The sequence below is a fragment of the Sebastes umbrosus genome, chromosome 6 (assembly GCF_015220745.1).
Source record: "Sebastes umbrosus isolate fSebUmb1 chromosome 6, fSebUmb1.pri, whole genome shotgun sequence".
In the NCBI taxonomy this organism is placed as follows: domain Eukaryota; kingdom Metazoa; phylum Chordata; class Actinopteri; order Perciformes; family Sebastidae; genus Sebastes; species Sebastes umbrosus.
Genome location: NC_051274.1, coordinates 12,707,123 through 12,734,551, shown reverse-complemented (window position 1 = coordinate 12,734,551; position 27,429 = coordinate 12,707,123). Strand labels below are relative to the sequence as shown.

Sequence of the window (27,429 nt, the reverse complement as noted above, 5' to 3'; positions counted from 1 at the left end):
AGCTGCCTTTCTTTAAGGGAAAAGGACGAAGGGGGAATTCCTCACGCTGGATGCTGCAGTGATGAGAAGTCCTTTTCATCAGGCTGTTTTTCAGAGTCTCCACTTGGCTGCGATAATTACAGGGCCCCGGGGCTGCACTTTGAGCTGCATGAGAGCTGCATGAGCAGGCTCTTGAGAAAAAGACGCGCGTCTGATTCTCACGACACACATATATAAAAAACCACAGCGCGCACCACCGAGCCAGAGGAACCAGTCAGTCAGCCAGCTGGGAGGAGGAGGACATTCATTCCTGTCGTGTGTTCAACAACTTCACTACACAGTCTGACACCAGCAGCAGCAGCAGGAGTAGTGAATGACACCTTGGGACGACGTGACCTGGTTTTATTCTCCCAGTCAGACCAGTAGGACTTGATGTGGAGCGCTATTCCTCCTGTCAGACCTCACTGAAACTTTAGTCAGTGAACACAACGCAGCGGAGAGGCGCACCGGAGACGATGGGAGACTCTCACTAGATCCACTACTGCACGGAAACACCATGGCTGTAGACGGTAAGCGGCTTTCTAAGGGTTACTTTTCCATTAAATTCGTCAAAAAATGTCTTTAAAAGAACCTCCATTCAATGGAAACTTCAACTGAAAGCATGTATGGAGCATGACTTTGTTTGTTAGTCTAAACTCAATACTCGTGAGACCGGTTTGCCAGATGTGTTAGTGGTCGAGTCTGTTGACAAAACGCCTGCTATAGTCAAGATTCAAGAGTTTTATTTGCCATTTGCATCTAATATAAGTATATTGGAATTCTGAGCAGTTTACACCGAATCAGCTTTAAGAAAAGAAAAAAGGTAGAAAAGGCACAAGGTAATTACAGTACAAAATAAGTAGCACATTCAGCTCAACACAATAAATAAATAAATTATTAAAATATATCATATATATATATTTATATATATATATATATAAAACGCTCTCAGTATAGTCAATAAATAAACTATTATATTATATTATATTATATTATATTATATATATAGTAATAATATCGACAATGCCAATGAATAGGTCAAACTCTTGTGATTAAATGCTGAAATTACAGCTTCATTGACGTCAATCAGGATTGACTCTGTGTCATGGTTTGTTATAGATAAATAAATGTTGGTTACACTCACTGATAAAGTGAGTGCCCAGATAAGATAAGTGCATTGTGTTTAAAGTATTAGGACAGAAAGGAACTGGACTTAATCAAAGTATAAGTGTGATATTAGCACACTGTATATATACAGTCTGTTATAGGAGAAAGTACGCACAGCATGAGGTCCAAACATTACATTAAATCTACCTAACACCAGGAGCAATACTACACAGCTCGGTAAGATCACTTTAAGCTCAGTGCTGAATGCCTTTAGGGACATTATAGGAACATGATGGTGGTTTTACCAGATGCAGGGTGGTCTGCTGATGGTCAGTGACTTGGTGCTGAAATGCTGATGTTGTTGTGGTCAGTGTTTGCATTTAAAGTTACCCTTCATTGGGCAGCTACTGTTTTAAAATGATAATTTTTGTGAAAATTGGTGTAGTTTTATGTGTTGCTTTCTGTCTAATCTGCAGAGCAGATTCAACCAGAAATACCAAGTGGGAAATATTGCATGCAGTCTAAAGACTTCACAGCATGTTTAGTCAGATTTTTTGTTCATGAAAGAGTGTTTCTATCCGGTGCTGGCAATTAATATGCATGCTAGTTAATGAGGACTTTTTCCCTTCCATAGAAAGGCAAAAAACTAAAGGAAGGAAGAAACTCAGACTGACAAATGGTCTTAATTAAATGTGTTTAATCCAGGAAAGGGGCACGTTTGTGGTTACAGCAGCAGCCTGGGGGAGAAATAACACTGTGAAGGAGGGTTCATGCGTACGCAGCCTTGGAGTTACACCTCAAAGAAACAAAAATGGCATACAGAGTTTTATTCATAATAATCGGATGCTGCTGGTTTGCCTTGATGATTGCAGGACTCGGCTTTGCTCCGCTCTCAGCGGGAGATGTTGAGTGACAGAAAGGAGAGGCACGAAGCCAGAAAACCAGAAGGCACTCTTTCATCTTCTCAAACCCTCGTCTCTCCCCGACAGTCTCTCTCGTTATGTCCTCTTTCCAAATTCTCCTCTCAATTTAAGATATCGAAAATGCACGTTAACACACACACACACACACACACACAGCTGCGCACATAGCTTCAAACACGGTAAGAAAATTCTTCAAATCTGGCACATGAATCAGTAATGACCCGTGGCTTTCTGCCAGGATCTGTGCCAGCAACAGCGTGTTTACTGTAGTTCCACACTTTCTTTAATTACTGGATGTTGGGAAGCCACCTGCTGTTGAGTGGGTTTGGATGTCTGCCTGCAGGCCTCCTCGTAATGATGAGAAAGTGGCTCGTCTCACAGCTCAGACGTTCACCAACAAGCTCAATGCTGATTTCAGTGAATTACCCAGGGGCTTGTCCAGACTCAGGTGTCTTTGAACATTACCTCATGCCTGCTCAGTATCAATGGAGCAGGTACGAGCAGGTACTTCATAATGACATCATTCTGAATGACAGGGTGTACAGGTGGGTTTGACTCTGGCTTTTGTTTGTCAGGTCCCGCAGATGTGAGGGAGTGTTTTTTGCAGAGCATGTCTCATGCTGTTTTTAAATTGTCAGCGGTTACAAGCAGATCCGGCTGTCTAATCATTATACCCCCTTCCTGCTTTCATCTCTCCAGCGGCATCCAGTTTCAGTTTCTGCAGGCCAGCTGTGGAGTACAGGGCTCTGCCCGAGGACTTCAAGCACCAGCTGAGTCGACGGACAGGTGGGAATCTAACCTGGCATGACGGGCGCGGGCAGAAAACTGCAGGAGGCAGGACGGTGAAACTGCTGCAGCAGCCCGGCACAGAGGCCCTGCAGGTACTGAACACATGCATGACCTCCACATGTTGAATAGTACACCTGGTTCATGAACGGATGTTGTGTGATATACCCCTCACTTTTTGTTCATTCGCCACAGTCAAGGACATGTCTTTATTTCTGCTAACTTAAGCTTGATGGTTCTCAACAAAAGGTAATGGCAAATTAGAGTTTTTGCCATAAAATCAGTGTGTCCTTGACATCATTAGCCGTTGCTAGGTACCCTCTGTGATTTGAGCACTCCCTAGGTTATTCTTTGTGTTGATTCAAATCACAGGCTAATGTACAGATTGGTGAGGTTACAGGACTACCAGCTGCTGTGAGTTTTAACAGTCTGGTTATTAACCATCACCACAACTAACTAGGGCTGCAAGATTATGGCCAAAATGATAATCACGATTATTTGTATTCATATTGAGATCACAATTATTTATCACCATTATTCATTTTTATTGCACTTTCAGATTTGAATAAACAGAGCACTGCTTTCACTTCCATGTTGTGCTACATTCCTGCCAAGTCACAAATCTTTGCATCAAAATAAGACTTAAGATAAGGTTTTTCTTCACCTGAATTCAGTGCATTTTTGTTTTGTGGCATGACAGCTCTCCAAAAGTGAGGCCAAAACCTCTGGATTGCTCCCTGGTGGCTGGCTGTTAGTTTAGGAAGCGCTTCATTTGATATGCAGCCGAGTTTTCCAAGAGCAGAGCATGCATTTTAAACATCAGTATTACAGTTGATCATGATCATTTAATTGTGGGAAACCAAAATCGTGATCGCAATTAATATTTGATTAATTTTGCAGCCCTACAACTAACACCGGCTATAGCCCCCCTTTTCTTCACAGCACTAACTCATTAGGTGTTGTAATAATATGAACGAAAAGTAACATCTAGTTGGAATCAGTGCTTACATCAGCAAGCTAGGCTTTCACTGTCCGAGTAGAATACAAAGTTAACAGCACAACAGACATCTTAAATCACTAATGGTACATAAACACTCTGTGAAAAAAAAAAATCTTGTTTCTAGTATACTGTACATGGGTTTCATCCTTTTTTGATAAATGGAAAGATATGCACAATAGTTGCAGTATCAGCATCCTCTCTCTTAAAATCTTAAAGAATTCAAATTTAGACTTTAAATCAAAGTGTCTTTACTTGGATTGATCCACAATAATTCTTGATGTATTGTGATTCATATTAACTGTAGTGGTTGATCATTATAGACCTATGACAATAGCAAGAAAGAAGTAGTGTTGTGTTTTTTCCAACTTTCCTTTTCATTGTCAGTCCCTCTGCATCCCTACATAAAGTCATGCAGACACCATACAAATCCAATGTTTACTTAAGAACTCATCAAACCAAATATTTTCCTTGTGGTCTTATAAATATGAGTATGCATGGAAATGATCAGTGATCTCAGTGGTGTTCAGTAAGTCTTCTCTCAGATTTCTGCTCAGAAAAGTCTGAAAGAAAATATTCATAGTCTGGCAGATGCGGCCGGTCACCACACATTGTTGCAAATGGGCACTTTGTTAGCAGAGAATGGAAGCTGCTCTCTCCCCAGCGGGTTGGTGGGCTCTAACAGCCTTTTAGTATGGCTTTAAATAGCACCGGCCCTCCAACGGTCGCGCTGTGCTGCTGCAGCAACACTGTTGACTGCGAGCCGAAAGAAACTGATTTTAGTTTAATACCAAATGCTTGATTGTATCGTCTGTGATTGTTGTTGCAAAGCCTTTTTTTATAGATCTCTTTATGTGAAGCGTCGTCAGATCCGCGTCCAGTAGCCTTTTTTGTTCCAGTTTGAATTTTATTTTTTAGTTGATATTCAATTTGTTATCTGATAACAGCATTGTCTGCTCGCCGTCAAAAGAGACAATCCATTTTTGCTGTAAACTGTCCTCGTTTAAAGCCCTTGGTTACCAGTCAGAAAGCCCACGTCTTTGTCTTCACCCCATGAAAGACTCTTTAAAAGGCAGCAATGAGCTGAAGCCAAAGCTGCAAACACAGAACTGGGCTGGGCTGATAACAGAGTTGAACACAATGCGTCGTTTGTTTGCTTCAATCCTTTTGGATGCACATAATGTAGTGGTCGGTTTATTTTAGTTTTGAGGGACATAAACTTAATCAGTGTTGTGTGCACTGGAACATGTGAACAGTACTTTCGCTTCTTCCACAGTTCAGCTTTTCATCCTTCATGTTTTATATACTCTTTTTCCCACATGTTGTAATCTCTTCCACTCTGCAACCACAGACTCCCCACTAGTATACTGTACATGTTGGTTTGAGAGCAGAGAAGACAGTAAACACTCATTATAGTCTCTCTCAACAACACAATACATTCAGTCATCGTTGAAAGAAAATAATGATCGTTTGTCAAGCAAGAATGTGAAACATTCTTTAATCCCAGCTTCTAAATAATGAGGATTTGCTACTTTTATTTCTCTTATTTGATAAAAAAAAATATATATAAAAATAATATTGGTTAGAAAAATTAATCTATTTGCTTATTCCTTTGGGTTTTTGGAAATTTTGGCAGCTATTTTCACAATTGTCTGACATTTGATTAGTCAAACAATTCATCACTTAATCAGCAAAATAATCGGGAGATTAGTTAATACTGAAAGTCATTACTTGCAGCCCTAGTAGAAATGGCAACATGCATTTTTGGGAACAATACTACATTACATTCTGAACGCTGACACACTCAAAACAAATTATTTTTGATGATTTGAGGGAAATGTTTGCTTCATAATGTATGAAATGTGTTAGAAATGTCACAATAGCATGTGAAGTACCGGTCCTTTGTGTGATAGTTCAGAATACATGCATCCATACATTCCCCGATTCAGAAGTCAAAATATTCACGTACTGACCCACAAATAGCAACAACGCAGGATTTTGCAGAAAAGCCAAAACTTACAAAAAAATGAAGGACCATGGTGGATCGGAAGTCAGCCAGGAGGCAGAAAAATACTCAACTCAAAGAAGCTGCACTGAATGTTTCTTTCTTTCTTTCTTTGTTATTTTGATCCCCATTAGCTCCATGTACTGTGACAACAGAAGCTACTCTTCCAGAAGTCCACATGTATTTAAATGAAAATGATCCACAGGATTTCTGACATCCCTGCTCTACAAACACTGACACAAAACTTCACAGCAACTCAAAAACCTAACTACTGCATTAGATAGCTCTACATATCACCACGTCTTGGAAAATTTAAATAATCAATAAAGCAACTTACATCCTACTAGCCATAAATAAATCACCATCAATATCATATATTTTACAGTTCTTTATTCAGCTACTCAATGTATTGTGTAAATAAGTAAAATCTTATTATAATCTTATTCATATTTTATTATTGCATATTTTAATACTTTATGCAGTAAAGAAAAAACTGGTAAAGAATCCCACCAGGCCACTATTGCTTGAGAATTTACTGTTCTTTGTATTAAACTAGTTCTACAATGAAGAATTACCCTCATATGACTGTTTGATATCTATAAAGTATAAATGCTGTTTTAAAGGGGACATATTATGCTCATTTTCAGGTTCATACTTACATACATTTTGGGCTTCTACTAGAACATGTTTACATGCTTTAATGTCAAAAACACATTATTGTTCTCATACTGTCTGTCTGAATATACCTGTATTCACCCTCTGTCTGAAGCGATCCATTTTAGCGCCTGCATATGACATAGGAAGTGTAGCCAAATCTGAATGGCTTGTTGAATCACATGTTTTCTGAACCAGACAGCCCACAGATGTAACATGAACCAGCACCAACCTGGTGCTCTTTTTTTCAAGATACATTACAGATTTACAGTACACGGGAACACTATCCTTATGAACATTAACATGTGAGAGTTAGACTTTTCAGAGGACATAGACTTCTCTCACTCTTGAGTATTGCAGATGTTCCCAGATGTCTTGAGATTCATTGACTTTTATCATTCCAGAAACGGCATCAGTTTTTAATCTGGCTGAGATCCCTGTGTGGCTCCAGACTATATGCGGTAAATCCCATGTAGCATACATCACATGCTGACAGAGAGCTGGCTTGACCTTTTCCCTCTTTTCATCCCTCATCTTACTCTTAGAGGGAAACGTCTTCGGCATGCTGACATTCGTCTCCGTTCAGACCGTCTCCGCTCTCATTCAACTTCCACTTCATCATCCTCTCTTCCTCCTTCATGCCGAATTGAGTCTCCCATATATCTAGATCGGTCCTCATTAAATTCACTTCACATACAGTATGCATCCTTCAATTCTATAGCTTTCAGACGTTCATTTCCTTTATTCTATTCACCGTTTGTTTTTGTTTTTTTTAACACATACAGCCCCACATCATGAAAAAAAAACTGACTGGGTTGTCTTATTTCACAGTTTTGGGGGTTAGTAGCCACTCCAGATACCCAGATACCCAAATGTATGTGCACAAGCACTGAAAAAGTATGTTTTCATGATATGTCCCTTTTAATAGTGTTGATATTTTGTATAAAACACACCAGTGAGTAAAGTATCCTGTCTTTTACACTTAAAGACTAGCGATTATTCATTGTTGCTCCTCCCTGTCCGGGTAGTGAAGTGACCTACGAGCTGCTTTGTTCTGTGCTACATGTAACTTATTTAAATTACTCCAGCGTGTGTTGGACCATATTACTCAACAATAATCATGGATGATAATAACGCTTGAACCTTGAACTGTTTGGTTAATATGCTAGACATGACTTTTCCACATTTTTGTTTAACCTGTATGTTGAGTATGTTGTTAGGCTTTTGTTCCGAAGAGAAACTCATTATGTTAGATTTTAAGCCACATAAAGATATATTTCCCAAAGAGGAAAGGTTATTGTTTATGTGTTCCATCAGATCATGTAATGGATACTGAGATTATGAACACAATTTACACAAAAACAACTTATTACAATGTAAAATGCACAACACTGAAACATTAGCTTCAGAAGATAAATACTTATTCTAATGAAAACACCATCAAAATATGGGTATTGTATCTTAAGAATCCTTCTTAGCTGGAACATACTGTATTTATTAAAAATTAACATGTTCGTCTTTATCAGATAGAGTCATCAGTCTGACACATTAAGCAGACCTCAAGCACAAATCTTCAGCCAGAGTTTTTTTTTTTTTTTGAAGCACCACTTTCCTTCCTCTGAGAAAATCTCGAGTTGGAGAAACGCTGAATCTGCTGAATTTTTAAAACTGATTGACTGATCAAAGGCCCAGTTTGATTAGTCCTCCATAGTTTTACATCCTGTACATCTTTTAAGATTAAAGAGCTGGATCTCATGATCACACTGGCCTACATGCTCCTCCGGCTGTGCTGTTGCTGTTGCTTGAGCCGCTGCTGCATGTTCGCTGATCTTCCAGAAGTTCACATCTACGCAGAGTGTTTGATCTGCATACACATATGGTCGCGATCGTAACCATGTGCTTTAATGAGTTTGAACCTGTTCTAGATCTTATAGAGGGCCGATCTTGTCAGTTCCTCATGTATAGGGCTATCTATACGTATCTGTAGCTGTACCACTCTGTAAAACCACAATTTGTCATTTTAATATGAGCTTTAAAGATGTGGGTAGAGCGGATATCACCTAACAGAGCCAGGCTAGCAGTTTCCCCCTGTTTCCAGTGCTTATGCTAAGCTAAGCTAACCGGCTGCTGGCTGTAGCTTTATATTTACTGTCCAAACGAGAGTAGTATCAATCTTCTCATGGAGACAGCAGATAAGCATATTTCCCAAAACCTAATAAGCTAATACATGTCCGTCTTCTCTGTCTGTCTGCAGTACCGCTCCAGTGACAATTATGGGATATATCACACAAGCCCGACACAGCCCAGCCTGATTCGCCCCGTCGTGCTCTGGTCACAGCAGGATGTTTGTAAATGGCTGAAGAAACACTGTCCACACAACTACCTGACCTACGTGGAGGCGTTCTCCCAGCACGCCATCACAGGTCACACTGCTAAGATAATCAGAAGACGTACCAATGGAAGGTGGATAGAAGAATCACAAAATAAAAGCGACATTTATTTTTGCTTTCACCCTCCAGGCCGTGCGTTGTTGCGTCTGAACGGGGAGAAGCTGGAGAGGATGGGACTAGTGCAAGAAACTCTCCGGCAGGAGTTGCTGCAACAGGTGCTGCAGCTTCAGGTGCAGGAGGAGGGACGCAACCTGCAGCTGCTCAGCAGAGGTGATGGTTTTTACTTTTTTACAACTCCATTCTCAAACCTCGACTTAAAAGGAATAATTTGACATTTTTGGAGATATGCTTGTTCACTTTCTGGCAGAGATTAGATATGAAGATCGATACCACTCTCATGCCTGTAAATATGAAGCTTCAGCCAGCCGGTTAGCCTAGTTTATTACATGGTTTTGTTGAATACTTCATTCTGATTGGTCAATCACGGCGTGCTACGGTCTGTTATTTCTTTACAACAGACCATTGCTATGTATAACAGACCGTTGCTATGGGCGCAGTTCTGATGTCGGACTCTGCCGGACCGTTTTTGTGTCAAATTATTGATTTATTTTCTAAGTAGCTGTGTAATAAGCGTGATAATGTGCAGCTAGTGGGACATTGTTGTGAAATAAACCCCTTCAGGGTGATGCAAGACTCCTCTTCACATCAGGGTACATCTGCATGGCCCTGTCGGGGTTTATTTCACAACAATGACCGGCTCGCTGTACATTATCCCTTACTTAACATAAAGACTGCAAACAGGGGGAAACAGCTATCCTGGCTCTATCCAAAGGTAACTAAATCCTCCTACCAGCACCTCTAAAGCTAACTAATTAACATGTAATATCTTAGTTTGTTAATCCGTAGAAAAACCAAAGTGTAGAATTACAACTCGCTGCTTTACAGGGGGGTAATGTGCTGGACTGTTTCTTGGCAGGGGCCAATAACTTCCTGGAGTCTCTGCTGGTTGCTTTGCCAAAAATGTTTTTACACTTCAGTTTTAGTATGAATTAAACAAGTGATATGTAATGCGTTAATTAGTGAACTTTAGAGGCACTAGTAGATGGTTGTTGTTACCTTTAGCAGAGTCAGGCTAGCTGTTTCCCTCCCAACTGGCTGATGGCAGCAGCTTCATATTAACTGTACAGACATTAAAGAATAGAGTAGTATCAATCATCTCATCTCTCTCTCCACCTGAAAGTAAATAAGCATATTTCCCATAATGTCAAACTTTTGCTTTATCATTAAAAGTATTAATCTTTCTTTCATGCACAGGTTCCTTTGGAAGGATATCGTAGCTGATCAAATGCTGAAAGAAGTGGATGCCGTGGAATTATGGAATATTTACCCAAATAAACTCAAATGTGAATCAGATCTGTGGGACAAATCCATCCAGCGAGCAGCAATATCCAGAGTTATGTTGTCGAGTGGAAGTTGGCAGCCTTTCATTCTGCACGACGAACAGACATTATCTTTGCGGACTGACTATGAACTGTGATGAAAAAGCACCGAGACAATCTGCTCTGTCAATTTATTGTGTGACTAATTATTAACTATTTCTCTCTTACTGTCTCTACCTCTTTCTCTCTATATCATTTTTTTTATATATGTCAGAAAGCAAAACAAATAAATAAAAAATATAAAAAATATTAGTGCTTATTTATTTAATTTCTTCTTCTTCATCATCTTCATCTTCTTCTTCATCATCTTCGTCATCTTCATCATCTTCTTCATCTTCTTCTTCATCTTCTTCATCTTCTTCTTCTTAATCTTCTTCATCATCTTCTTCTTCTTAATCTTCTTCATCATCTTCTTCTTCTTCATCTTCTTCATCATCTTCTTCATCATCTTCTTCTTAATCTTCTTCATCATCTTCTTCTTCATCTTCTTCATCATCTTCTTCATCTTCTTCTTCTACTTCTTCGTCATCTTCTTCATCATCTTCTTCTTAATCTTCTTCATCATCTTCTTCTTCATCTTCTTCATCATCTTCTTCATCTTCTTCTTCTTCATCTTCTTCATCATCTTCTTCATCATCTTCTTCTTAATCTTCTTCATCATCTTCTTCTTCATCTTCTTCATCATCTTCTTCATCTTCTTCTTCTACTTCTTCGTCATCTTCTTCATCATCTTCTTCTTAATCTTCTTCATCATCTTCTTCTTCTTCATCTTCTTCTTCTTGTTCTTCTTCATCTTCTTCTTCTACTTCTTCATCATCTTCTTCTTAATTTTCCTCTTCCTCTTCCTCTTCTTCATCTTCTTCTACTACTTCTTCATCTTCTTCATCATCTTCTTCTTCATCTTCTTCTTCATCCTCTTTATTTATTTATTTTAGCAAATGCTTACTTAAATGCCAGGATTGTGTGTATTACCCTTGAAGGAGCAGCTGTGAGGAAGCACGTGATGCTGGACTACATTACCCATAATCCCCCAGCAGCACGGTGAGGAAGGAGTCCGTCCATGGCTGTTGCTGTAACCAGCCGGTGCCGGCTCCGAGGTCGCAGGATCCCCATGGAAACGGAGTACGGGAGAGTAATGTCGTCCCGCTCGGACAGGTACACCATGTTATCACTGTTTTCTACCTGTGTGTGAATCCTCTGTACCGACATTATTCATGTGACTTTTGATATATTGATTCAGTCTGCAGCAGCGTGTAACGATAACCACACTGACTCCCCTCCTCCTCCTCTTCCTCCTGCAAAGAACAACAGCACAATGTTTCGTCTCTAATATTAATGTTATTACATTAAAACCCCTCTCTGCTAGTATGCATTCAAGAAGTGTTCAATACAGTGACCTATTAGAGGCTGTAGATTCATCAGAAGTAGGTGAACAGCATGCTGACGTCATGCGTCACATGCTCACTAGAATATACTATAATAAACCTTTATGTTTATTTATAGAAGATTTGTCAATTTAAATATTATTCAGATGTTTTTTTCAGCTCTTTAATACAGAATGGCATTAAAAAATATTTAACTCTGTTTAAAATACTGCAAAACTCCCCCTAAAGCAGGGGTCAGCAACCTTTACTATCTAAAGAGCCATTTAAGGCAACAACAAAAAAAATCTGTCTGGAGCTGCAAAACATTAGAGCATTGTGATGAAGGTAACATAGTTTATAGTCTAAGTATATAGTATAATACAGTGAGGGCCAAAGTGCAAATGTACGACGGAGTATTAGGGTAACATTGAGGGGAAAAAAATCCAGAATAAAGTCAACTTTACCAGAAAAAAGTCATAATATTACTAGAATAAAGTCATAACTTTACCAGAAAAAAATTCATAATATTACTAGAATAAAGTCATAACTTTACCAGAAAAAAAGTCGTAATATTACTAGAATAAAGACAACTTTACGAGAAAAAAAGAAAATAACACATACAATTACTACTTAATAATATTATGACTTTATTCTCACAATATTACGACTTTAGTTTCGAAATCTCAGATTTATTTTACCATAGACCTACAACAACGATAAATAAAAATGAAAATGTAAACAAAGAACAGTTACATTTCTAAAAATCCACAGGGAGCCACTGGAGAGGAGTTAAAGAGCCACATGTGGCTCCGGAGCCACAGGTTGCTGACCCCTGCCCTAAACTATTATAAAAATGAGATTTTCACCCCTTTAACCTTCTGCTAAAATAAAATATTTCCCAGTCTGGCTGTAGCTGCAAATAGGCAGCGGTGGAAAAAATATTCTGATTATTTACTCAAGTAAAAGGAGCAATACTACACCATAAAAATACATAAGAGAAAAAAAGCCCTATATTCCAAATTTTAAAGGAAGTGAAAGTACATAACGCAACAAAATAAAATATTAATGTAAAAATTACTTCTGTCAGTGTGAGATTATTATATAATTGGATGTAAATGTACATTCCCACTACTCAAACACTCCACTTAAGTACAATTACTTTACTTATAACTATTTAAATGTACTATATGTAAGTAACCTTTTGAATGAAGGACTTGTAATGGAGTATTTTATGAAGTTTTGCTACTTTTACATAAGTAAAATACCTCCATGTGAGGAAAATAGGTTATATATAAGTAAATTAGCTTGATTTTCCTGAATAGAAGACAAATATGAGCAACAATGCAACAATTCACTCTCTCAAACAAGCTAAGAAAATGTCTCTAATGTTGCCTTTAAGACCGGGATTAGACGAAGCTTATTAGGGCTGAAACGATTAGTCGATTAATTGATTAGTCCATCCACAGAAAAATAATCACCATCTAATCGATTCATTTTTTAAGTCATTTTATCATATCAAATGAATTGAATCATGGAACAATGCTGTGATTCAAGCTTCTCTACTGTGAGGAGTTTCTGCTTTTCTCTGTTTTATATTGTAATTGGAATATCTTTGAGATTTGGACTGTTAGTCGGACAAAACAAGACGTCTGAAGACTTCATACTTCCTGTCACAATGAGACTAGTTTGGGCCTATCGACACATTTCAGTGGGGTTGTTCTTTGGTGTTGTAGTGTCTCTGTAGATCTGATGAGTTAACTAAGAGGAAAGATCATCAGAAGACGTCGGTCCTGTCCTGCTGTCGCTTACCTGTGCCTCTATTAATACCAGCCAAGCAGCTCTTTGCTACCAGTGTTAGAGTGATCCTCTTAGTGTCCGTCACACAGAGAGAGAAAGGAGGACACATGGACAGCAGCACTGAGAGATATTCTTCAGAAGATCATTGAGGCTCCACAGATACAAATGTGTAAAGGCAGACTGATTTACACACGTTTACAACGATCGGTCAGTGTTACTCTGAGTTGCCACGGTGACAGGCGAGCTGGAGGGCAGCAGGTTGTCGGCTGAAGCAGATATGTCCCTGTTGGACTGTACCGGAGCCAGAATCTCTGGCTGTTGGTCCCTGAGGTCTGACCGCAGGTAAGATCTGTTGTTTTTTCTCTAAGCGCAGGCAGGATGCTAGTTTTCACCCTCACACATAGCTCACAAACACCATGGATGTGTAAGTGTGTGAGCTATAAATATAGTCTGTAAACGGGGTTGTTGAGAGGTCGGAGGAAGTGTAGGATGTAGGTTAGTTTGCAGGGATTCTGGTGTGTTTTGTTTGTGCTCAGACTCAGGGGGTTGCCTGTAGTGTCTCTTCAGTTTGTGTGAATAGGCTATATGTACAGTAGCTGCTGTGCATCACAAACAGTAAGAAACGAACACAGTTGCTAATTTGGTTTCTAATTACTGCCTGTGGGAATGCAGGAGTCCCTAAATGTGGCATCAGATTGTGACGCAACAGCTTGGCTGACTTTTATTTGTCCCGTAGTAAACAGCTGTGTGAGAGGCTAATCTTAATTATAGGGATTTATATGCTGTGATTTGTCGGTTAGAGTATCAAACACCAGGCGGTTAGGCGGTGGTGGAGGAAGTATTCAGACGCTTTCCATAAATAAAAGCACCATTACCACACTGTAAACTTACTACATAGCAGAGAAATAGCCCTTGTGGGTGTACTGTAATGAGACCGTCTTCTACACAGCATGTGAACTAGTATGTAGTATATCATTAGATTATTATTACTCATTATGTTTAGGCAGCATTTTAATGATGGAGCTGTCATTAATGATTTTCATTATGGATTAATCTGCTGGTTATTTTCTAGATCAATCCATTTATTGTTTGGTTTGTAAAACATAACAAAACAGTGACATTACAATGACCCAGAGCTCAAAGTGATCCCTTCACATGTCTTGTTTAGTCTAAGAAACAGTCCAAACCTCAATTATTCAGTTTACTGTCATTTAAGATGAAAAAAAGATGTAAATTGTCACATTTCAGAACGTAAAGTGCCGTCCTACGCTGTTGATGGGCATTTACTGTAACACAAACTGAGCTAGGTGAAACACTTTGTCTGTAAACAGGTTTTGAAGTCTACATTCATCAGACATAGAAAACTATTTTTGGGGTGGTTTATTTGTTTTTCTGCATTGCATCATATTTTAAGTTCTTCATGTGTTTCTTAATCTGTAAAGTAACTCCAGCTGTCAAATAAATGTAGTGCAGTAAGAAGTACTATATAATGTCTTCGGGTGGAAGTATAAAATCTCAAGCACCTCCAATTTGTGCTAAAGTCACTGTTACAGATTTGACCTCACAGCGGGCCACCGCTCAGAGGGAAAACTCATAAACAGTCTTACACAACACACAACAATGTGTTTGCGTAATTGCACCAAGATGTTTTCTTCTGGCACTGCCGGTTTTGGCGTATTTGAAATTGCATTTTCGACACTTAAGTTGTTCACTGCAGTTGCAGCTGTTTGCCGTGCAAACGTCACCCTGTGAGACGAAAAATGTTACATTTCTTTCTTTTAAATACATTTATTTTCTTCTATACACATATATAAATATAAGTTGACTAATTGATTAATCAGTTAATCGTTTCAGCTCTATTTTGTACTCCCCTACATTCATTTGTCCTGTTTGTATCTATTTAAAATCAGAATCAAAGCTCCACATGCTACTTGTTATCTAACATCTGTCTGCAAATGCAATAAAATTTGGAGAATAAAACACATTTGACAAAATATTCTTAAATCAAGGTCCACTTCATAGCATTTTCTGGAGCTTTAAACCACATCTCACGGCCTTCATCAGTGAATGGGGTTTGCTCAGTATCGTAGCGCTACGCTGAGGAAGCTCTGATGAAGACTGACAGATATGGTTAAAAGCTCATACAGAAAGGTGACCTTGAGTTAGAATTATTTTGTCAAACTCTTGTTATGGTCAACATACTAAATGTTTAGTACCCTGCATGTGTTGTAGAACATCAGGATTTCATGTACAAAATATGTCAGTATGTGTTATCAAATCATCATCAAAGATTATATGATGATGATTTCTGATTCTAACATCTCACAATTCTGGTGTGATGTTAAAGTGGAAGTATGGCAGTTCTTTAATACTGCAGACTGTGTAGAGAAGCCATACAGTCGTAGTCGTACACCTGTCTGTAGACTCGTGTTTGTGTGTGTGTTCAGGCTGTAACCTGCCCTGCTGTGTGCTATTTTTGCAGTGGGAGCGGGGAGGACTCGTTGGACCGGCTCCTGCCCCCCACCGGGGCCCCTCGCAGGAAGAGCACTACCTCACTGAGTAAAACAGAGCCTCCTCTGCTCCGCACAGGCACACGCACCATCTACACCGCCGGCCGACCGCCCTGGTATGACGAGCACGGAGCGCAGTCAAAAGAGGCCTTTGTCATCGGTATGAAGCTCACTGATGACAGTTTTCTTCTTCTTCTTTCACCACCTTCGTGCCAGATTGTGGCTTTGAGCTGCAGAACCTGTCCTTTTCTGTCTCCTTATACCCATAAACACTTTACTGCTATCACACATGCATACCGCCAGACAACATTAGACACACTCTGAAAAACACACATAATGGGCCATTGAAATGCTGTGTGGATCTGCAGGGTTGTGTGGGGGCAGCGCCTCAGGGAAGACCACCGTGGCCAATAAGATCATTGAGGCTCTGGATGTGCCGTGGGTTGTGCTGTTGTCTATGGATTCTTTCTACAAGGTGAGGGACTCATGCATTTTTTGTCTTATTTTATTTGGCTGTTACCAATTATCTGTGGGTTCATTGTAGGAAGAAATTCAATGTTTTGTTATTTTATATGAATCGAAATTCACATTCAGTCACGCCTCAAAGCAATCATTATACCGCTGTCACACTTTTGAGTTAATAACACTTTAGATTACAGCTTCATATAGATATTTTGTACACAAAGGTTTACCAATGAAAGCTCTGTACACGTATAATGGGGTACCTAGAAATAAATTACACTGTAGCACTTTTTTTAATTGCCTCTGTACTTTTATAATGGCAATGTCTTGAATCACTTATTAAAAAAAAAACACTTAATTGTAAACTATTGTATTAATTCTGATATATAGATTTTCCCTCAGCACACACCTGAAAGGGGAAAGAGCTTGCCACACTATTCTTTATGCTGTATCCATCCTTATGACTTCAACTTCAACTTTATTGTCCCCAAGGGGAGATTTTTGCTCTTCTCTCACAGCCCAGTAAAACACAGAGCACTGACTTGAACATAAAACACAATACATTAAAATATATTTAAAAATATTTTAAAACGAGCTCACACAAAACAATGTGCAGTGATATCATAGCATAAATCCTAGAGGACATCCAGCCAGTCATCCATCATTTAAACAAGATCATCATCCAATGTTGTATAGCAAACCGATCATCAGCTGAATCATCTTTTGATGGCATGGGAAATGTAAGTTCATGCACATTATAAAGACCGACTATAATCCAACTAAACTTCTATAACTCAAAGGTTGTAAGGAAAAGCAGAGAACTTTATTGTTATCGACGTTTGGTTGAAAGATATTTCTTATTTTGTCCTTAAAAGTTCTCTATACGTCATATACAATATCTAGCGCATTAATATAAGCAGCAAACAACTATTTGCTAAAGATATAGAGGAGTAATGTCTACCTGAGCAGAGAATGAAGTCACTCTCTATCTGTTTGTGTTGTAATCAGAGCTTCTCTGTGCTTTGAAGACATAGCCGGGCCGGCTGCACGTGCTTTTAGCGCATGTTTGTTAGGGATGACCCAAATGCTTCGAAGCTTCAACCGTTGCCATGGTATTTGATCTCCAAATCACTATTTGAATGTTTCGTTTTTTGTTTTGTTATGTTTTTATATAAGTTTGTAATAATAATGTTTAAATCCCCAAATAGTCCATGAAATAAAGAATAATCACACAACATTATTCATTATTCATATTCAACATTAATTATTATTAACTATTCTCAGATGGATGTCGCTGTTTGTTGTGTATAGAGGTGATAACAGCTGATAACGCCGTCTCCACCAACGGCGTTGTCGCGAAACCATAGCACCCACCGTTCCTTCCCCCCTAGGTTAACACTGTTAGCTCTGTCAGCACTTTGTTTCCACTGTTAGCGCTGTTAGCTACGAGCCGCCGGCTCATCCGTCGCCATGTTGAGAGCCGTGCAGAGGTAATAGAAATGCTCCAAATCTCGCATTTAGCACCTTTAAAGGAATAGTTTGACATTGACATGTATTTGCTTTCTTGCAGAGAGTCAAATGAGAAACTCGATACCAGTCCAGGCAACCACTGGAAGAAAAAGTTACAGCATGTATACAACATGTTAATTAGAGAGCCTTGATTTGCTGGTAGGCAGAGTTTTTCTACCTTTGGACAGAGCCAGGCTTGCTGTTTCCCTCTGTTTCCAGTCTTTATGCTAAGCTTAGCTAAACTCCCAGCTTTAGCTTCATATTTAGCGAACAGACATGAGAATGGTATCGATATTTTCATTTAACTCTGCTGCCAATTGAATAAGCATGTTGAACTGTTCCTTTAAAATCTTCAAAATTGCTTTATCATCAGAAATCCTGCGAACCTGCGAACCTGTGAACGTTAATCTGCCGTGTTTTACAGGTTTTATCCTCAGAGGAGCAGACTTTGGCAGCGAGCAACGACTACAACTTTGACCATCCGGGGGCATTTGACTTTGAGCTGCTGGTCGCCACCCTGCGAAAGCTGAAGCAGGGCAGGAGTGTGAAGATCCCGGTGTATGATTTCACCACACACGGAAGACAGAAAGACTGGGTGAGTCATGTTGAGTTGTCTCATTTCCACCGAAAACTCATCAATGTTGATTTCCTCAAAGACTTTAACCTTTAAAGACTGTAATTTTGGAAAGAAGAAAGTAGAACACAATGATGAAGCAGTTTTTCTGTGGATTGATTTTTCAAAGCTGAAAATGTATTGTAAACTTAAATAAAATATTGTTATTTAAAAAAGAAAAAGTTTTCCAAAGTGACATCCTGCAGCATTAATCTTAAAAAAGCCAAACTGGTTGTTCATGAAGCAGCTTTGAAGACTGTTTCTCTCCTCTTTGTGCAGAAAACTGTGTACGGAGCCAGTGTAATCATATTCGAAGGAATTATGTCTTTTGTGGACAAAGAGCTTCTTCAGGTGAGGCAATTTGTTTTCTTTTCTTTCTTTTTGAAGAATTCCTGAGTGAAGTAAAAGCAATCACCACTAGGTATTGTTGTTTGAGCAGCTGCTTCTGCTGAAGTGAATATTATTGAACCATTCGGGGGGGCGGGGGTGTTTGCTCTTACCAACTGCAGCTCCTGGATATGAAAATCTTTGTGGACACAGACTCCGACATTCGGCTGGTCCGCCGGCTGCGCAGGGACATCACAGAGCGCGGACGGGACATTGAAGGCGTCATCAAGCAATACAACAAGTTTGTGAAGCCGGCCTTCGAGCAGTACATTGAGCCAACCATGAGGCTGGCTGATATCGTTGTGCCGAGAGGTGAGACTTCCTCACCACTAGAACTAAAACTAGAACTATTGCTACAGAGAACACACCAACAACATCCTCTTGTTTTTCCTTTAAGGTGGTGGCAATATGGTGGCCATCGATCTGATAGTCCAGCATGTTCACAGCCAGCTGGAGGAGGTGAGTAGTCAAAACACTGAGAGGGTGGCGCCACCATGTGTTTAAAAGCTGTAACATACAGACAGAAAGAGAGACTCCCAACTGTTTGTACAATAAAATGCTTCGAGCTCAAATTCAATCAGAACTTCTCAATCACAAACTTTCAGATTTTTATCCCGCTCACTTTGAAAAACAAAGTCAAAGGAAAGTCTGGTGTTATTTTTTATTATTCTTATTGTCAACAAATCCCACGGAAAGACCAAAACACACTTATTTCTCGGTGCCATAGATCTCCATTGTTCACAAATTATAACAAAGAGTATGGATGGGGTTCAATAGCATTTTATTGAATCTGAATCCTTTGGAATCTAATCTTTTAGTTTGTTTGGTAGGGAATGGTGACATCTTAGTTTAAAAAAATATGTACATTTTTTATTTCCCACAGTATCATACCTAAACCCCAGGTATTATACTGTCCTGAAAGGGTGTAGGGCTTTCATCATATATCGTATGTTGCCGCAAGCATTTATTTCTCACAGGAGGGCGCGGTGTGCTACAGTTGCAGAAACCGTTAAAAGCTAAAGTCAAAACAACACAGTGGAAATAATATTAATTCTACTTTATCATTCAGCAAATATCAACTAAATAAATAGAATATTTTTCCTGCATACATGATGCACTTAAGGTTACCTGAAGGAGGTTGTTGCACTGCTACAAGTCACAGAATCTGATAGGTCACAGAATACAGTGTAACACCAGTTCCTACTTTAACATGATGAACGGTATATAAATATTTAAAAGAGGGACTTCCCTCATTGTCGTAACTACCCTCAGCATTAAATATAGATAGCATTTCAAAATTGTTTCATTGACTTTGGTGAAGTGTCTCCACACTTTGGAACGTTTCAATCAACTCGATCCACCGTGGTCCTTCAGTAAGTCAGTCTTGTTAACAACTGTGTGGCTGAGTTAGCACGTGTTTGTACACGTCAAGGCTTTCTTTATCTTCGTAGATTCCTGCTGTGTCAGAAAGAGGCAAAATTATCTGAGAGATTATGAATGAAAGATTCAATAAGGGATTCGTTAGCAGCTGAGCTTAATAAATCTGGTCAATTTATCTTTACCTACTTGTAACTGGAGCCACACTGTTGCATTGGGTGGCATATATCTTCCTATTACCACAAACACACAGACTGTGGTTTATTTTGAGTCATACTCCGTCCTGCTGCAGTAAATACTAACTAGCACCAAATCCGCAGCAGAAAATAGTCCTCAACAAATGCACATTCACTCTTGTTTGCAAACGCTACAGTGCTCAGCTGTTTTAGGAAATTGTGTAGCCGTTTTTAAAAAACTATATGTTTACTAGTTTTTAAATATTTACATCTTCAGCAGCAATGAAAGATCTTGGGGCTTCTCACTATCTTCTTTTTTACCCTATTTTATTGTCTTTCTCTTACCCTCTCTTTATGCAGCGTGAGCTCAGTGTCAGGTATGCTGATACATATTTTATTGGAGATTTTGTGTCGTCGTTGTGTACAGACTGAACCTTCACACTCTCTCTGTCTGCGTTTAGTGACTTGGTCTTTATGATAACTCTGACTGTAGCAGAATAACACCCTTCTAATCTGAACAACCTTCCCTCGGTCTCAGGGCGCTCCTGGCCTCCGCTCAGCAGAATCAGCCGCTGCCTCAGACGCTCAACGTGTTGGAGAGTACGCCGCAGGTCAAAGGCCTGCACACCATCATCAGGTACCGACCTGTGCTCAATGAATGTGACTTTGATTCCTTGTAACAGTTCATGAAAATACGAGTTTTAAAACCTTCTCTCTTTCTGTGATGCAGGAATAAAGAAACCAGTCGAGATGAGTTCATCTTCTACTCAAAGAGATTAATGAGGCTTCTCATAGAATATGCTCTAACGTTTCTACCATCTCAGGTGGGTGGACTGTTAAGTGTGGCTATGATCAATATTTTTATATTAACAATGGATCGCATGACTATACGTATGTGAAAGGAGTTGCTCGTAGTGATGAACGCACAGAGAATTATCACCGACTCTGCAGTTCCCCTCAGGTCTTTGGATCTTTGCGTCTTTTAGCTCATTTATTTGGTTTTACAGCCGCCGTACTTTTACAGTTTCGGTTCACTGTCACAGCTCTAATTGGTGTCATTTTACTTACTACCTTCCAGGCAGCCATCGACTTTAGTTTCTGCCAATATAGTTTGAAACTAAACTTGCAGAGACGTGAAACTTGCTGGAGATAATTATAATAATCACACCCTGACTGTTATTATGATTATGGGTTTGTCACAGTTATTGTCGCATAGTAACGAAGCTGAGAACAGTGACTCCAACTCAACACCTCAAGAGTCAACTTCATCCTCAAGTTCTTCTTTTCCCCCATATCCGTGTTTACTTATTGTTTCTAAAGACAAAGCTTTTAAGCAGCCAACCCACACGTCAGTCATCGTAGTTTGAATGTACCGACAAGAAAGAGTTTTCAGAAGAGTAACGGCTCCGAACAACGTACCTGACAAACCATAAAGGTGAAGTCTGAAGCAAAGTTCAAGTCCCTGCAGGTTAATTTTAATACCATTCTGACATCGGCAAACCAAAACCACTGAGTTCTTAGAAGCTATCATATAAAAATGTCTTTGGAAAATTGTTGGTATTAAAGTTAAGTGTACACCATTTGTGGTGAATGTCCTAAAGCAAACAAACTGACCTTTTTTTGAGGCAGTAATACAGTACATATAATACAGAAACACATTCACAAGACAAAGGGCCTCATGCAGCAACATTCTCTTAAATTTCTCTTATATTTTCTGTTAAGAGAATAAATAAGAAAAATCAACTCCAGATGCAGGTGTACCCAGGTGTACTGAATGATGAATTCCACTCGATCATAAATTGGAGATGTGTGGTCGATTGTTTATTATCAGCATAGGTAACGCCCCCTAAACACTATATAATGGCAGGTGTTTTGCCGTGTGCAAATACTCAAGAATTGCCCAATAATTGAAGAGATGCCACCAAAAAAAGGCTGTAAGAAGAACTTCAGCAGCAGTGAAATCAAGGTACTGTTAAATAAACTTAAACAAAGTAAACATGTGATTTTCCGTAGCGTCAGTTTTGGCGTTACAGGAAAATCAAAAAGCATGGAAGAGTAGTATGTAAGCCACGCAATATCATCCAAGGGGTTTTATAGTCTTAATTGGGATCAATGGACTAATAGCATTTCTTTAATAATCCAATCATGATAATTACTATAAAACATATAATAATCTAAATTTGATTAAAAGATATCCATGCAGGTTTTTTTTAACAATACTCAAAATTCAAACTTATGTTTCCTTGTGTTTAACAAACAATTTTTGGACTTTTCTTGTCTTGCTAAGTTAAAAATAAGAAAACATTGGTGAATCCCGGAAATCAATGGGTTCTAACAAAATCAGAAAAAAATTGTGGATATGAACAAAAGTAAGAGGACATTTATTCGTATATCACTTCCTGCATGAGGCCAAAGTTCCATATATACATACAAAAACATGCATAGGTACATATTGACTATTTTCTTGTATCTGCATCGATGGGAGTCGTGTGTTTGTGTAATAAAATTATATTTTTTCTGTGTCTTCTACCAGCCGAGTGTCGTCCAGACTCCACAGGGTTATGAGTACGAGGGTCGCAGCTACAACGGGAAAGGGGTGAGTGATGCTCTGGCTTTACAAGGTCTTGTTAACTTCCAGCCGAGTGTGTCCGCCAGGGTTTCTGTCATCACACTTGCTCTGCTGCCTCGTCTCCACAGATCACCGGTGTGTCGGTCCTGCGGGCGGGAGAGACCATGGAGCCCGCCCTGAGGGCCGTGTGCAAGGACGTCCGCATCGGCAAGATCCTCATCCAGACCAACCTTGACTCAGGCGAACCAGAGGTAGAAAAAAATGACTCATTTTGTACCAGATCCTCTTCACATCAATATCTTTGAGATGTGCTCTTTACAGGATAAGATAGTGTCACAAAAATCGCATCAAACAAAAGCTAAAAATGTTTTGATTGTTTTTTTTCCTCTTTCTTCCACATGATGTGTGTCTCCGTGGTAACTACCCTTCCTGCTTTCGTAACCATGGTAACCTGTCTCCTCCTCTCTGGCCTCGCCAGCTGCATTACCTGCGTCTGCCCAAAGACATCAGCGAAGATCATGTCATCCTAATGGACAGCACTGTCTCCACCGGCGCTGCTGCCATGATGGCAGTACGAGTCCTATTGGTGGGTGGATATTAGCAACATTATTCTTCAGTAAGACAACAACAGGAGCCCCTCTCGTCTTCGTCAGTCACATGTTTTAATACTCATGTGTGTGGTTATTGACTGGAAGTTTATTGTTGTCTCGGTGAGGCTAGATTAGCATTATTTCTGCATAGAGAAACGTCAGATATTTCCTTCTCTCTCCACTTTACTAATTATCCCTCTGATGATGATGATGATGATGATGATGATGATGATGATGATGATGATGATGATGATGATGATGATGATGATGAGGCAGGCTCTGACAGACTGTTGCTGTGATGTGTGTGGCTGAGCAGGATCACGAGGTTCAGGAGGAAAAGATTGCGTTGGTGTCGCTGTTGATGGCAGAGCTCGGGGTGCACTCTGTGGCCTACGCCTTCCCGAAGGTCAAAATCATCACCACCGCTGTGGACAAGAGTCTGGACGATCTGTTACATGTAATTCCTGGTATCGGTAAGCCACTTCGTGCACGCACTCGCTCTTTCTGTAAACTGTGCTTTTAAATCAGAAGGCACGCATCAAACATTTGTCCAAAGTAGAACTTATTTGACCATTTTGAGTCTCTCAATCTCTGAAGACCTTAACAAAACATAACAAAAACTATTTCTAAATATAGTTCACAAGATGTTTTCAGCACACAACCCCGTCCTCGGTGTGCACGGTTTTAGTTTTATGCCGGAAATAGAAATATCCACGGTCTTTGCAGCAGATAAAAGATAATAAACGTTTGTGTTTCAAGTTGACAGATTTCATTTCATGTCCCAGCAGATTCTAATTTTATGCTCGTGTCACTTCAGATTGGAAGCGAGCGCTGCTCTCCATCAGCACTGTAACTAAACGGCACAATATGCATATCAGATAGACCAGTCGCTTGTCTGCAAGCATAAATAATTACGTATAATTACATAATTAAACATTACTTGCAGACATTAATATGAACATTCAAATGTATGATGTTACACCAGTTAATTAGTCTCTGTGTTTGTGAATCAATCACAATTTCATCATTTTAGAAAACCATCACTGAGCTCTTTTTTTCCAGATCTCACGGCCGTTTAGTTTGACTGTATCATGCTGCTTCTTCATTATTCTCTTCAGCCTCTAACCCGCTGACACACAGCAGCTCTGAGTCCATTGTCCTGTGTTTTCAGGGGACTTTGGGGACCGGTACTTTGGGACAGACGGGTCCAACATCTACAACGACGAGGACCGGGCGCAGCCGTCATACTGACGCACACATCTGTGAGCCACTGTGAAAGAAAACGCAAACACTACTTGAAAACTCCTGTTATTGTGCATCCACCCCTTCAGCAAAAAATACCTGTAATATTCACTTTTTCTGTACGTGAACTTTTGTACTCTTATACAACAGATGGGTCTCGGTCAAGTTGTATGCAGGAGGGACATTTTGCTCTATTTACAACTGAGTGTTCATAATTTTCATGCAGAAGGGTCAAACAGTGCCATTACCTTTGAGGTACAATAATGCAATAACCGTGTTATTGTATACTAAATCATTTTATTCAGGATTGCACCAGCTGTTCGGGAACCCCGTTCTTAGTAACTACTAGATATTTTCAAACTAGCAGTGAGGTTACAAATTGCAACCAACTGAAAATGCGAATGCTTACATCTAGAGCCAGTGTTTGGTAACGAAAATACAACGATTCTTATTTTCAGACCAGAAAAAAAGGTCAGAAAACATAATTATTAATATTATATTCCATTTTTGCCAATAAATCCCCCTAAATGCTCACACTGTTCCTTTAAAACTTAACTAGTAATGTGTAAATCGGTTGCTAGCAAACACGGAAAACTGTCCTATCGCAATCAACTGTGTAAGCATAATGTCCCCCAACTGACGTTATTAGCGGTATACTGTGTTATTTTTGTGAAATGTAATTTCAAATCATCAGTTTTGTAAGTTGGTTCAGTTAGCTATGCTACAGTTTCACCTGTAGCAGTTGTTTAGTAACTAATCTCTATGTGAGAACTAGTTTTTATGGTGCAGCCCATTTTAATTTAATGATTCATAAATCTTCACTTAGTGAAACACGTTATAACTTCTTTGCTCTTTTTAAAAAAAAAAAAAAAAAAACACGAGCCAAATATTAACAAGTTATTCTTTACAACATATATGTAAAATATAGGAAAGTAACCTCAATATACACCAGTATAACTCAGTTCATGTTGTGCAAAATCATTTTCGAGTATCATCGAGTTTTTTTTTGGATGAGCAAAAAAAACTTGAGAAACGAGTTAAAACATTTTTTTTTATCGTGCAACAAATAGAATATTTTTTTCATCCAGATGGTTAAAGGAGTCTTTGAATTCTCTGGAAATACCTAAGTGTTGTTAAACGTGTCAGGATTTCATTTTTCAGTAAATCTGACCCCAAAACTCTGTGACATGAATGTAACATTAAAACATGAGAGGCACAAACTGGGGCTGATTCTAACTAGGCTAAGATTGAATTCATGAACAGCTGGTGCAACCGGCTCGAGAATCTGCTCTGGTATAAATTCATTCATACTTCACACTGCTCTAATTAAACATTTGTATGTACAGTATGTTATAAACGCACATCTAGAGTAGAGCAGACATTTTATATTAAACATGCCATACCATAAATCTAAATCTTGTAGGTTTACACATTCACAATAGGTGTAAAATGACTATAAGTATATAATAAATCATAAATTCAGGATATAAGAAAACATCTTGAAGGTTTAATTCAGTTCTCAGTTCTCACTGCCACTTTCTACTTCTACTGGACATGTTTTCATTTTGTGTCTGGACTGATTGGCCAGCTGTGGATCAGATCATCAGAGCGAGGTCACGGAGGGTCACATGCTCACTTGTGAATATTTTCCACGGCCCTCTGACTCTCAGGGTTCAGACACAGGCCGCCCGGCTCCCCCCTGTGATGCACTTTACAGCCTGAGGGGGTCAGTGTAGCTCACATTTAGCTTCTCTCAGTGTGATTTATAGTGTGTCCCTTTGAGAAATCACTGTCTTTACAGTACCCAAGGATGTATACAGACTCACCTGAATCACTTCATTTATACAAGTTAAATATGTTGATATTTAATGTCATGAAGGGCAGTTTAACAGTCACACAAACATCCTTTTTGTTCAGGATTTTACTGGCTGATCTGGTGCAGAATACAGTGTGTTAAAGCTCAGTTACAAACATGTGAGATAATGATGTTAAATGTGATTTCAGGGTTACAAAACCAGCAATAAAAACCTGGAGCCTCCTTGGTTTCCCTCCCCCCAGTTGTGTTCACACAGGTTACTCTAAACACGAACACACCTCCGCTGGTGATAATAATACTAATGATTCCCCAGCCGGTTTGTGACCTTATGCTCAGTATTATCTCTCCAATCCAATGGTGTCTTTTCACTTGTCATGCACCTTCAATGAATCTGGCGAGCTCTCATTCATGTATTTATTCAGTCATTCATACCCCTCACCGTGAGGTTAACACATCACATAAGCTGTGAACATTGTATCATCTTCACACCTACGGCATCTCCCGCTCCCACACGTTTGTTTTGGGGAACGCTCCTCGCCGAGCGGGTTGACACTGTGATCACGGATGTCACACGACGCACGCTGTATTCTCCAAGACAGCAGAAGACTCGCTCGCCCATGTGACTACTGCCTCAAGGTTAACCTGTTACCATGGAGACAAGCCCGCCAATGAAAATTCAGCAGACGGTTGCGATGTTG

The 27,429-nt window shown here is 39.4% G+C and overlaps 2 protein-coding genes across 5 annotated transcripts; both read left to right on the top strand.

Moving 5' to 3' along the window:
* The first annotated feature begins 119 nt into the window (after positions 1-119).
* Positions 120-10,556, top strand: samd10a (sterile alpha motif domain containing 10a). The gene is made up of 5 exons (XM_037772107.1): positions 120-548; positions 2,748-2,929; positions 8,745-8,913; positions 9,010-9,150; positions 10,195-10,556. Exons 1-5 carry the CDS (start codon positions 536-538, stop codon positions 10,215-10,217), a joined length of 528 nt encoding a protein of 175 aa, XP_037628035.1. The 5' UTR covers positions 120-535; the 3' UTR covers positions 10,218-10,556.
* Positions 10,557-11,298: 742 nt separating this feature from the next.
* uckl1a (uridine-cytidine kinase 1-like 1a) lies at positions 11,299-25,791 on the top strand. 4 transcript variants are annotated; one of them, XM_037772100.1, is made up of 15 exons: positions 11,321-11,474; positions 15,963-16,150; positions 16,359-16,465; positions 18,386-18,556; positions 18,854-18,925; positions 19,084-19,273; positions 19,359-19,420; positions 20,875-20,891; positions 21,053-21,151; positions 21,245-21,338; positions 23,048-23,110; positions 23,212-23,334; positions 23,562-23,669; positions 23,990-24,146; positions 24,845-25,791. In XM_037772100.1, exons 1-15 carry the CDS (start codon positions 11,380-11,382, stop codon positions 24,922-24,924), a joined length of 1,626 nt encoding a protein of 541 aa, XP_037628028.1. In that variant the 5' UTR covers positions 11,321-11,379; the 3' UTR covers positions 24,925-25,791. The 4 variants fall into 4 exon arrangements, 3 of the variants coding, with proteins under 3 accessions (XP_037628028.1, XP_037628029.1, XP_037628030.1); XM_037772101.1 differs by lacking the exon at positions 11,321-11,474 and adding an exon at positions 13,562-13,822; XR_005207198.1 differs by lacking the exon at positions 24,845-25,791 and having other exon boundaries at positions 11,299-11,474; positions 23,587-23,669; positions 23,990-24,131.
* The last annotated feature ends 1,638 nt before the right edge of the window (positions 25,792-27,429 follow it).